This window comes from Bubalus kerabau, chromosome 17, assembly GCF_029407905.1.
Source record: "Bubalus kerabau isolate K-KA32 ecotype Philippines breed swamp buffalo chromosome 17, PCC_UOA_SB_1v2, whole genome shotgun sequence".
NCBI classification, from domain to species: domain Eukaryota; kingdom Metazoa; phylum Chordata; class Mammalia; order Artiodactyla; family Bovidae; genus Bubalus; species Bubalus kerabau.
In genome coordinates, this window is record NC_073640.1 from 63,724,008 (window position 1) to 63,736,548 (window position 12,541).

General features: G+C 41.8%; 1 protein-coding gene across 23 annotated transcripts in view; it reads left to right on the plus strand.

Moving 5' to 3' along the window:
• The window catches only part of LOC129631040 (zinc finger protein OZF-like), a 281,286-nt gene that overhangs the window by 167,189 nt on the left and 101,556 nt on the right, over window positions 1–12,541 (plus strand). For 8 of the 23 annotated variants that reach the window (XM_055551773.1, XM_055551775.1, XM_055551774.1 and 5 more), the window contains one exon: window positions 352–1,975. The exons of 14 other annotated variants lie outside the window; for them this stretch is intronic. In XM_055551773.1, the coding sequence (XP_055407748.1) occupies window positions 352–1,961 (1,610 nt within the window). In that variant the 3' untranslated portion in view covers window positions 1,962–1,975. Of the gene's footprint in view, window positions 1–351; window positions 1,976–8,639; window positions 8,943–12,541 lie in introns of those variants that run through there. One more of the 23 variants, XM_055551770.1, reaches the window with a different exon arrangement.

Here is a 12,541-nt window from a genome sequence, read left to right on the forward strand (position 1 = left end):
TATGTTTACTGCTAATTGGTATGCGCTTTGGTGTCATGGTTGAAATATACACTTTTGATAGTCAACAGAAGTTTTTACAATGAGTGTTTTTACGTAGGTTGTTGGGTGCCCTAAAATTAAGTGGAATTACCTCAGATCACTTTACTAAAGAATCATTCATTTTGTGTTTGCAAAGGTTTTAATATCATGACTGGGGATTTTCATAACTCCTTTTTATGTCAGTACTAGTTTGGTATAATATCATGTATTTAACATGAAGTATTTACTTATGAATTATAATGAATAGGATTACTTATGGAAAAAAATAGGATTACTTAAAAGGGATTACTTATGGTTCTTTATATCTTGTAGATATCTCTCATATGCATGTGATCAAGAAGTTACAACTAAATGCAAACATTTATGGAGGAGAAGGATTCCAAATAGTTATACTGGGAAGACACAAAAGGAATAAAATTGAAGATTTTTACCTCAGGAAAATCCAGGAAAATATATGTGACTTTGAGTTTAAGCCAAGAGATGAGGAAAGAAATTACAAAGGAAAGCCTGTATCCCATGGCAAAAATCTCCCCTGTAAGAGACAGCGATGTGGTAGAAGCATTACAGGAATTCAGCCTATTGAAAACAGACTTCCATTAAGCTTTGGGAATGAACTGCAGCTTTATAAAAGTGAAGAGAAAATTGATGAATTTAATGAAGCTCACAGGAGTATCAACATTAATGCCTCATTTTTACCACTTCAAGGAATTTCTTCTACTATCCAGTCCAACCTTGGTAATCCATGTGTGAATGATTTTATGCATCCTTCAGTACTGACACAAGACCAGAGGGCACACAAGGACAGCCCTTACAATTGTAATCAGAGTGGTCAAACCTTTCATCAGCACTTAAACCTCACTCAACATCAGTTGATCCATACGGAAGAGAAAATATTTAATTGTGATGTATGTCGCAAAGTCTTTAGTCAACATTCAGACCTTGCTATTCATAGAACAATTCATACTTCAGAGAAATCTTACAAATATAATGAGTGTGGCAAAACCCTTAACTATGGATTGCACCTCACTGGACATCAGATAATCCATACAAAAGAGAACTTATATAAATGTGATATATGTGAAAAAGTGTTTACTCAAAGTTCATACCTTACAGTTCATCAGAGAATACATACTGGAGAGAAACCATACAAATGTAATGAATGTGGCAAGGTGTTTAGTCAGAATTCATACCTTGCAAAACATCGCAGAATTCATACTGGAGAGAAACCTTACAAATGTAATGAATGTGGCAAAGCTTTCAGTCAAAAAGGAAACCTTGCAAGTCATCAGAGAATTCATACTGGAGAGAAACCTTATAAATGTAACGAGTGTGGTAAGATGTTCAGTATTAGATCAACCCTCGTCAGTCATCAGATCATTCATACTGGAGAGAAACATTACAAATGTAATGAGTGTGGCAAAACTTTTTATTTTGGCTCACACCTTATACAACATCAAATCATCCATTCAGGAGATAAACCATATAAATGTGACATCTGTGGGAAAGTCTTTGGTCAAAATTCATACCTTGCAGTTCATCGGAGAATTCATACTGGGGAAAAACCTTACGAATGTAAAGACTGTGGCAAAATCTTTAATCACAGCTCAAACCTCAAGAGACATCAGATAATCCATACAGGACAGAAATTATGTAAATGTGATATATGTGGTAGAGTCTTCAGTTATAATTCATACCTTGAAATTCACCGGAGAACTCATACTGGAGAGAAACCTTACAAATGTAACGAGTGCGGCAAGGTCTTCAATCGGAATTCAAATCTTGCAATTCATCAGAGAATTCATACTGGAGAGAAACCTTACAAATGTAATGAGTGTGGCAGCTGCTTCAGTCGAAAGGCATACCTGGCAAAGCATCAAAGTGTTCATACGAAAGGGGAACCTTACAAAAGTAAAGACTGTTGAAAAGCCTTTTCTTAAATCTCAGCCGTCACTACATTTGTTGTGGTCAGTTGCGAAGTCATGTCTGACTCCTTGCAAATCCATGGGCTGCAGCACACCAGGCTTCCCTGTCCTTCACTGTCTTCTGGGGTTTGTGCAAACTCATGTCCATTGAGTCAGGGATGCTGTCTAACTATCTCATCCTCTGTTTCCCTCTTCTGCTTTTCCTTCAGTCTTTCCCAGCATCACGGGCTTTTTCTAATCAGTCAACTTTTCGCATCAGTAGCCAGGGTACTGGAGCTTCAGCTTCAACATCAGTCTTTCCAATGAATATTCAGGGGTGATTTCACCTACTCGAACTGGACAGAAGCTCTAGGCATGTATTGAGCTAGAGGCTCAATGAATTTTGAGTCAAAATTCAAACCTTAAGGTAAACCGATGTTTCATGTTGGAGAGAAACCTGACAAATATAATGACTGATAAATTTGTCAGTGTATTGTGAAGCCTACCTTACCGTCAGATAACCCACATTGATGACAAACTTTAAGGAAGTATTTTTAGCAAGTGTTGCTATCTTAGGCTTCATTGAAAATATTCTGGAGAGAAATCAGGTAAGTATGTTTAGTCTGACCAGCCCTTTAGACAAAGAATTCATTCACCAGAGATTTCTTTCTGGAGATTATTACCTCACAAATGCTAGGAATGGGCAAAACCTTTACTCGGGCCTCACATTCTACCAGTCATCAAATAATCTGTGCTGGACAGAACATTACATAGGTAATGAATGGGGCCAGGTTCCAAATTAATGCTCACTCATCACTCGATATTGGAATATTTATCCTGGGGAGAAACCACACGAATATAATATGTGTGGCAAGGATTTTACCCAAAGATCATAAGATGGGGGAGTTACTGGAATTATCCCTTACAAATGTAACAACTGCGGCAAAATCTTTACTTTGAGTTCAAGTATGAGGCAACAGGGGAGAGTCCATTTAAGAGAAACCCTACTGAGTTACGAGCGGAGGTTTTATCCAGGCTGCACAATTCACCAGACTTCTCAGTACATACCTTTGAAAGAAACCACACAAACTAGTATGTGTGCTAAGGCTTGTACCTGAAGATAAAATCACTGAAATAGATTTAATCTGGAGAACAGTGTTTCAAATATAATGTTATAAAAGTTTTCATCAGGTATCTCCAACTTTGGTGTAATAGTTCAATTCATACAGTCAGAAACTAAAGAGATTTACTAAATGTGGAAAGAATTTGATGAAACAATGCTTCCTGAGGTTTCATCACAAAACGCCTCATATTGGGGATGATCCTTACAAATGTAACGAAGTAGGTAAAGTTTTTGCACAATTCTTAAATTAGCCCGTGTGTCAGCCAATCCATAAAAGGAATAAGTCTGCAGTTCTCTTAAGATTAATGGGAGATCATTATGTTCTTCAGAATCATTACAAGTCACAATAAGTTAAAACTTACGGAATGATTTGTATATGACATGAAAACATGTATAAATTGGCAATTGTCTTCACTCTGTAAATATTCTATTAATTGTGTTTTCTTGAAGAGGCCACATTACAATTTATGCCATTCAACCTGAAGTTTGAAGTCTGTTGACTTTAATCTTCATTACAGGTTTTTGATGATGGTCTCTGGGAAGGAGTCAGTAAGGAGTCAATGAAGGAGCTGACTTCATTAGATTTGGTTGATTCACATCCACGTTCCCTGGTAAAACAAGGACCCCGAATTAACCAAATTCAGTAGTGTATTAATTAGCATCAGGGAGGGGCAGAGAATAGTGTAAAATTGCTGTTGCCCATCGTGCTTGTTATGTTCAGAATCCATGGATAGATCACAGTGAGTTAGAGAACATAATCCTCTGCTGGGTGACCATGAGCGGAGCAGTAAGGACATTAAGGGATTGGACTATTCATGAGAGGAGAGGGACAGGTTACTAGGGACGGATTATGTGGTAGGAACAGTGCCCAGAAAACGTTGGTTACTTTCTCCATTGCATGGGAATAGGTGTTGTTTACATCTGTGTGTTGTTTTTATTATTATTTTTTTTTGCTGTACCATGTGGCATATGTGATCTTAGTTAACCAGGGATCAAACCTGTGCCCACTAGAGTGGAAGCACAGAGTCTTAACCCCTGGACTGCCAGGGAAGTCCCTGCCTCTGTGTTTAATGAGACATGAGTCTTAATCTTGGGAATTGTAGGGAGAGCAGTTAAGATGAGAGGAAAATTTAATTACTGTGATGAGCCTTCATGGAGGGCAAGCTTACAGTTTGAACTTCCAGTTTGTCTCAAAGGAGCACTCAGGCTTTTTTTTCCTTTAATTAGTTTGTTCCAATAGGCTGAAAAAGAAAAAGTTCTTCCTGAACATTAAAAAGTGTCAATAGTCAAACATCAAAAATTAAATCGGGAAATTCCCGGGCAGTTCAGTGGTTGGGACTCAGTACTCGCACTGCCAAGCTGACAGGTCCAATCCATGGTTAAGAAACTAAGAGCCCATAAGCCAAAAAAAAAAAATTTTAATGGGATTAGACTTCATAAAACTTCACTGAAGCAGACCCCTCTCACCTGCCAACTAGTGTGCCTCACAAGTATCCTATATTAGTAAGTCTGTTCCTTCCTTGCCTGTCTGTCACTTTGCTGAATTCCTTTTGCGCTGAGACACACAGAACCTGAGCCTCAGTAAGTCCAGGCTCCAGGTACTGAAACCCCCACCAGGTGGGAGACACTAAGCCTGCTGCCCAACCAGCATGTAGAACCCAGAGCAGTTGGAGCCAGAAGGTTAATGATGCTCACTTCCGTTTACCTCAGCACCAGCCAATCAAAGAAGTGTCCACGAGCTGACCACACCCACTTTTAGCTATTATTATAAAACTCCTCCCTACCCCCTCTTGTTTGAAAGACACAGTGTTGAAGGCATTAGCCCACTGTGGCCCCTTTGCTTGGTAAAGCAATAAAGCTAAACTTATCTACTTTGGGGGAAAAAAAAAAGGAAAACACCGATTTGCTTACTCCTGAACCTCCTGACTTAATTGGCTTGGAAAATTACACTTTTTGTCTTGCTAATAATTTATTACATTTGTTTTCCAGAGCACACGTTCGATATGGTTCTGGAAAATACTTGTAAGATACTATTTAAATAAACTTATGGGGATATTTTTACTCTAGTTTTAATTAATTTTTGGAAATGTTGACTAGATAATATAATGAAACAATTTACTCGATTTTCCAAATGCTGTTAAATTTCAGTTTCAAATTAGGCTATTACCTAATATGTTTTGTTGTTTGCTTTTATGCTGTAATAAAAAATACTTTCAATCATTTCTTTAGCAGAATTTTTTTTTCCTGACAGATGTGTTTGTTCTGTTTTATAGCAGGGGGTTACTGGGTTGTTTTGGGACTCGTAGGATGCAATGATGCTCAAAAGGCAATGATGGGTACAAAGTAGATGCAGTATAAACATAAAACCAATTAGTTTGGGGGTTTAATTCAGTGAAAGAACTGAGATGGCAAAAGGGTGACAGGAAATCTTTTTTGTGGGACACTGAATATCCTCCACATAGAATTTGTTCACAACCAAGAATAATGTATTTATCTTTGCTAAGTGATCTTGATTTGTATTTATATTATCATATTTGGTGAGCTGCATAGCTTGCAGGATCTTAGCTCCTTGACCAGGGATTGAACCTGGGCCCCACAAGTAAAAGCAATGAGTGCTAACCCTGGACCACGAGGGAATTCCTTGATTTATGTTATCTTTAATATGAAATCTTTATGTTACATTTCTGTTACTAGTATTTTATGATGGATTTTTGAATCTTCATGGGGGATTTAATTATTTACTTTCTCTTTTTCTATTTGTCTAGTTTTGTTTCCTAGTAGTTCTGGCCTCATAAATTGAGTTGACAGGTGCTTCCTCTGTTTCTTTTCTTGAAAATAAATCACATAGAATTGCGGGTAATTCTTTTTAAATTTGATAGAATTGTAAAATGCCATTGTTGCAACTTTGTTAAATTACCTTTTGTAAAGTAGAGCCCCTGAGTGTTGAATGTTAGGCAACAGTCCTGCCAAAGACTGCAAGGGAGAGTGAAGTGGAGACGTTTATTACACAGAATCTTGAGGAGCTACAAGGTACATCTGGAGGGAACATGTAGAAAGTCCAGGCAGGGTCTATGCAGAGCATGATGGAGGAGTTTAAGCTCTCACAGTCACTGTCTCTGCTTTTGAGTTTCTTTCTTAGGTGGTGGGCATTTTGAAATTATAAATCTGTATTGCAGTTCAAGGCAGTTATTCAAATAATGTTTAATATTGGTGATTTGTTGTAGGTTATGGGTTTCATGGAATTAGTACATTTCATCTTATAATCTTGTAGAGTTTTTGTAAGAGTTCCTTTCTATCCTTTTCATGCCTGCATGGTCTATAGTGATATTCCCTGTTTTATCTAATATCAGTAATTTTATTTAGTGTAAACAAAGGGAAAAGTCACTTCTGATAGATGCTGCAGTTATTCATATATATAGAAATATTATGTACAGCCATTTATCAACCTTCTGTGAGATCATGTGTGTCTGCCCTTTGATATCAAGTTTGGTCACTAGACTAAGGCAACCCTCCCTTTCACTTGAGAGGATTTGCACTTTTTTTGCCCATTTCATGTAAGCTTGTCTTTTTGAGTTCCTGGGCCAATTTGGTATGCGTGGAGAGGCATGTTTCAAGTTTAAACGGAAGCTTTCAAAGCTTTTATTTGCTTCATGTAACCCTGTCTTTATTTTCTTGGGCTCTAAAATCACTGCAGATGGTGACTGCAGCCATGAAATTAAATGGCTCTAGCTCCTTGGAAGAAAAGCTATGACAAACCTAGATAACATATTAAAAAGCATAGACATTACTTTACGGACAAAGGTTCATCTAGTCAGAGCTAAGGTTTTTCCAGTAGTCATGTGTGGATGTGAGAGTTGTACCATAAAGAAGGCTGAGTGCAGAAGAATTGGTGCTTTTGAACTGTGGTGTTGGAGAAGACTCTTGAGAGTCCCTTGGACTGTAACATCAAACCAGTCAATCCTAAAGGAAATCAGTCCTGAATATTCATTGGAAGGACTGATGCTGAAACTGAAACTCCAATATTTTGGCCACCTGATGCAAAGAACTATCATTGGAAAAGACCCTGGTGCTGGAAAGATGGAAGGCAAAAGGAAAAGGGGACGACAGAGGATGGGATGGTTGGATGGCATCACTTGACTCAATGGACATGAGCTTGAGCAAGCTCCGGGAGTTGGTGATGGACAGGGAAGCCTGGTGTGCTGCAGTCCATGGAGTTACAAAGAGTCAGACATGAATGACTGAACCCTGTCTTCTACTTCAAGAATGGCCTTGGATAGACTGAAATTTTATGCTGAATGACAGAATTTTAGATACAAGAAGTGAATAATGATAGATATGGTAAGAGGAAGTCTGGAGGGTGAGCTGTGTGATTTGATGCATCCTCTGCCCCTTCTAAATCTATGACCACTTAGTCTTTACTGTCCTTGTAGCAGTATGACTGCTGAGTGGCCAAGGATGGTGAAGGTTTCAAGTAAAACCCTTTTCATTTTTAGATTTTGTCTGATTTTCAGCAAATGTCTGTCTCATATTTTCCCTAATATTAGCTACTAGTTAAATGGCCATCATAGTTTTAATAAGAAAAATTAATTTCTGCAATATCCCATTTCCACCTAAAGAACAGAGAAAAGGTGAAAAGATATGAGGGAGAGAACATGTCTGCAGTTTGTTATTTATCCTGAGTATAACATGCGATGAGAAATGCTTATTAAATTTACTGCGATAATTATTTCCGTCTCTGTAAGAATATCATGCTGTGCAAATTAAACTCACAGTCATGTAAGTCAGGTATATCTCAAACTGGAGGTGGGAGCGGATGTGATTTTAAAAGGCAAGTAAAACACTTGAACAAAAAATGCAATTTATAAGAATTTTTTTTAATATTGCATTTTTAAAATGTATTGCAGTGATTAGTGACAGAAATTACTACATGCCATGGTGCTCCAGTCTCAGATGCTAGGTTATGTCCCTGAGGCTCTGGAACGAAGGCGTTGAGTTAGTCCTACCAGAATGAGGATTATAGAAAGGGAAAAGTACTCTGTAAGATGTCGGTGTGAAATGGCCCATTCTTCAATGGGAGACTTTCATCACTCATTCTAGTTTGGTAATACAGAAGGGCATGTCAAGTTCTTGTTTCCCTAAACTGTTCAGTTCAGTTCAGTCGCTCAGTCGTGCCCGACTCTTTGTGATCCCATAGCCTGCAGCACACCAGGCCTCCCTGTCCATCACCAACTCCGGGCGTTTACTCAAACTCACGTCCATTGAGTCGGTGATGCCGTCCAACCATCTCATCCCCTGTCGTCCCAATTGCTCAAGTGAATTGTAATTGCCGCACAGAGTCGGACACGACTGAGCAACTTCACTGGCACAGCAACCACTCTTAGTCGCGCTTTCCCAACCACCGAAGCGTTTGCTTCTCGAGACCAGCCAGAGTGCGAGCAACCTGCTGGCAAAAGCAGGTTTTCTCGTAACCATTCTCCACTTGTTAGGGGGAAACAGATTAGCTTCCCACCAAGGTAGCCCACACGGCTGTACGCTTTTACTCCCAAATTATTCAAGACAGTAAGGTAACAGCACATTCGGGGATCCTGGGAGGCGCCGGGTCCCGCCTGCTCTCCCAGGTCTGGGTTCACTCGCGGCCGGCACCCGCCCTGGGCCCGACGCCCCGCCCAGCGCCCCCGGAGGCCCTGCGTCCAAGTCCGCGCGTGCGCGGTTGGTTACGGAAAGGGAGGCGCGGAGCGCGGAAAGAACGTTGAACCGCCGCGGGTTAAGCGTCAGCTTTCTGTGTAAATTCCTGCTGCGCCTCCTCCGTCACTCAAACCTCGGGAGCTTTGGAGTGACTAGATACCTGACATCTCAGCACCTGGCCCTTCCACCCCCAGGTAAATCCAGAAGTCCTCGTGCAGGTCGGGTGTTTGGGGTTTAGATTCATCCGGAGGTCGGTGCCTCGGCTCTTCTACCTTCAGTCAACGTAGACGCCGCCTTTCGCTACATTTTCTGGCTGAAAAACCCGTTAGTCCCTCCGCTCCCCAGTTAAGCCCTCTTCTGCCAGGCGGATTCGCGCCCCTCTCCTCCCAGCCCGCTTTCTGGAGCCCTGGAGGGCAGCGCTGGCCTTCCCGCCCAGGGAGAGGCCCGGTCCTCCTGGCGGGACCTAGTGAAGCTCTTTTGTGTCGTTGGTGGCGGTGGAAGGGGTCGCCGCCGAGCTTCCACACCACAGTCCTTTCAGTCTCAGTGCAAAAAAAAAAAAAAAAAAAAAAAAAAAATCAGAGAGAGGCAAAGTGATAGATAAGTGATTTATTAGAATAGGAAGTTTGTGAGTCTTACAAGTGGGCAGCCGAGAGGATGCAAAGCCCAGAGAACTTGCTGGGTTACAGCTTTATCATCAGAGGGAAAGTGGCGTGGGGGGTGAGGTGGGGAGAAGACTTTCCTCGTCTTTCTTGAGTAGGTGTCAGCCTTCCTGCATCAGTCCCACCAACAGGTTGGGCAGGGGAGTTTTTTGTTGTTTTTCCTACCTGGTCAAGCTAGCTTCACAAATTAGTGCTTTTTATGTGTGCACAGAGCGTGTGGTAATTTACTGAGCTCACTGAGCGGGGTTGTTTCAGGGTCCTCTTGAGCATCTGTTGAATAGCTTTGTTGCTAAGCAAGCCTGCTTTCTTGAGTAATCATTAACTTGCAGGAGTCTGACAAGTCTGTTATTCTACTGACAATCCCCTAGTTGGATTAACTATTTAATCACCTAGTTTGTCCCCTCACTCCCGTTCCTAACTCTGGGATTCAGGACAGCCTTCCCCTCTCCTAAGACCCCCTCCTCCCTGCCATCACATCGGTCCTCCCATCTCCTGAGGCCAGTCCTTCTGCCCAGCAAGCCTCCCCTTGTAATGGAAGGTGACCTGAGCTAGCCTTGTGAAACACAGTGGTCTTCTGTTCCAAATTCCACATGATGGAAAAAAAAATTTTTTTTTTTTTTTTTTCCCTGTAGGCAGATGTCTTACTCAGCCCTGTAAATATGTGGGTCAGAGAGCTCAGGAGAAGCAGATGATGAGCAACTGAGAGAAAAACTGAGAATGAGAAGAGGATGAGGGAGAATCCATAGGGATAGAGACTGTGGCTGAGGGACTTGTAAACAGAGTGAAATGAAAGATTAAGCATTGAAAATAGCAGGTGAATAAAGATACAGATTTTTTACAAAGTTGGATCTCTGGGGATGGGAGATGTCAAGTTTAAAAAAATGCACAGTGTGAGGTTTGCAAGTAAAGTTTTGTTTGGGGCAAAATGAGAACTGCAGTCCAGGAAACAGCACTTCACATAGCTCTGAGAAGCTGCTGCAAAGAGGCAGGGGGAAAGGTCAGTATATAGAGTTTGGTGAAGGGGGATTACATGCAATCAAGCACATATTTTTTTCCAGACGTTTTCTACTACTTTTGTGAAGTTTTGCTAATCACAAGGAACAGTCATTACCATGGAGGACTTTAGTGCTTTTCTAGATATGGGGAGATAATAAGAATTGGGCTCATAAAATTGGCTCCTGAAAATATCCATCTGAAGACCTGATCTGCCAGTTTCTCCCCCAATCACAGATGCTTCATTTCTGCTCTCCACTGTGAACTCCTTTCAGAAGGTATTGAAGGTCAGCAGCTGCAGCAGCACATGAATTAACCCTTGTAGAGGTAGACAGGTAGATTATTATTGTTTAGTTGCTAAGTTCTGTTTGATTCTATGTCGCCCCCAGGACTGCAGCATACCAGGCTCTTCTGTCCTCCACTATCTCCTGAAGTTTGCTCAAACTCATTGAGTCGGTGACGGTATGCAACCTTCTCATTTTCTGCTGCATCAGGGTCTTTGCTGATGAGTTGGCTCTTGCCATCAGGTGGCCAAAGTATTGGAACTTCAGCTTCAGCATCTGTCCTTCCAGTGAATATTCTTGGTTGACTTCCTTTAGGATTGACTGGTGTGATCTCCTTGCAGTCCAAGGGACTCTCAAGAGCCATCTCCAAGACTACAGTACAAAAGCATCAATTCTTCGGTGCTCAATCTTCTTAATGGTCCAGCTCTCACATCCAAACATGACTACTGGCATGTGGGTAGATGGCAAGTGCCAGTTTGTAGCTGACAGAGAGTAACATAGAGGGGCCTTGGATCAGCGGTGGGGCAGGGCCACCAAAGGAGAGGCACTTCACACAGAGTGGGGTGAGAGGATGAAAGAGCTGGACACTTGGGCTGCAGAGCTGCATGGCGCTGGGAGAGAAGGAGGATCAAGTGTGACCACAAGAGGAAGCGAGAGCAGGAAGGATGCATGACCACCTGGGGTGTCAGAGAAGGGGGAGAAGGGGAGTGGAAGAGGGAGAGAAGGGGTGTAACTGGAGGGCAGAGAGGGAGCAGGGAGGGGCAAGAAAGAGGCAGAAACACAGATGGAGGACCATCAGAAAGGATGCAGAGACCAAGCATCTCGAGGGGAACAGTTTACAGAGTGGGCAGGACAGGTGTGAGGGAAGAAACAGGAAGAGCAGGAGAGCAGAGGGGAAGAAAAGAGACAGATTAACCAACTAAAATGAAAACAGTAGAGCAGGTGGGTAGTGGGAACTGGATGCAGATGGATGGTGAGTTGTTTGGTTGGGGATAAGTTGTGATATATGATTTCTTATTTTAGAATGTAATAAGATGTCTCTAATTGTACAGATGAGGATGAGAATTGCAGAACTTGTGTCTTGTGCATTCTGTAATTCTTCATATCAGAGGATAACTTGTATTTGCAAGCCCTGTTTAGCCAGGGGGCTGCTGCTGCTAAGTCACTTCAGTTGTGTCCAGCCCTTCTCGACTCCATGGACTGTAGCCCGCCAGGCTCCTCTATCCATGGGATTCTCAAGAATACCAGAGTGAGTTGCCAGGCCCTCCTCCAGGGGGTCTTCCGACCCAGGGATGGAACCTGCATCTCTTATGTCTTCAGCATTGGCAGGCAGGTTCTTTACCACTAGCGCACCCAGTGATTTGATTTACTCAGTTGTGAGTCGCCCCCTTCCCTTTGCTTGACATGGGGCACAGGAGTAGGAGACAACAAGTGGGGCAAGAAATGATTGAATCTGTCACTGCATGGTGCCTTTTAAAAGGAACATTGAGGACTTTGCTGGTGGTCCAGTGGTAAAAGATCTGCCTGCCAAGGCAGGGGACACAGGTTCGATCCCTGGTCTGGGAAGATCCCACATGCCTTGGGGCAACTAAGCCCGTGTGCTGAAACAAGAGAAGCCACCACGATGAGAAGCCCGCACACCACAACTAGAGAAAGCCCGATCACAGCAACAAAGACCCAGTGTGGCCAAAAAATAAGTAAATAAAAAGTCAATTAAAAAAAAAGAACATTGAGAATGCTCCTTTTTGTGATGAACCTACTTTTCTTTCTTATACCTTTACATATAATTCTTTTTGTAGCTTGGAAAAAATTTTAGTTTATTCAGTTTCTGTTTCCCTGGAAATGATCATTAACTTT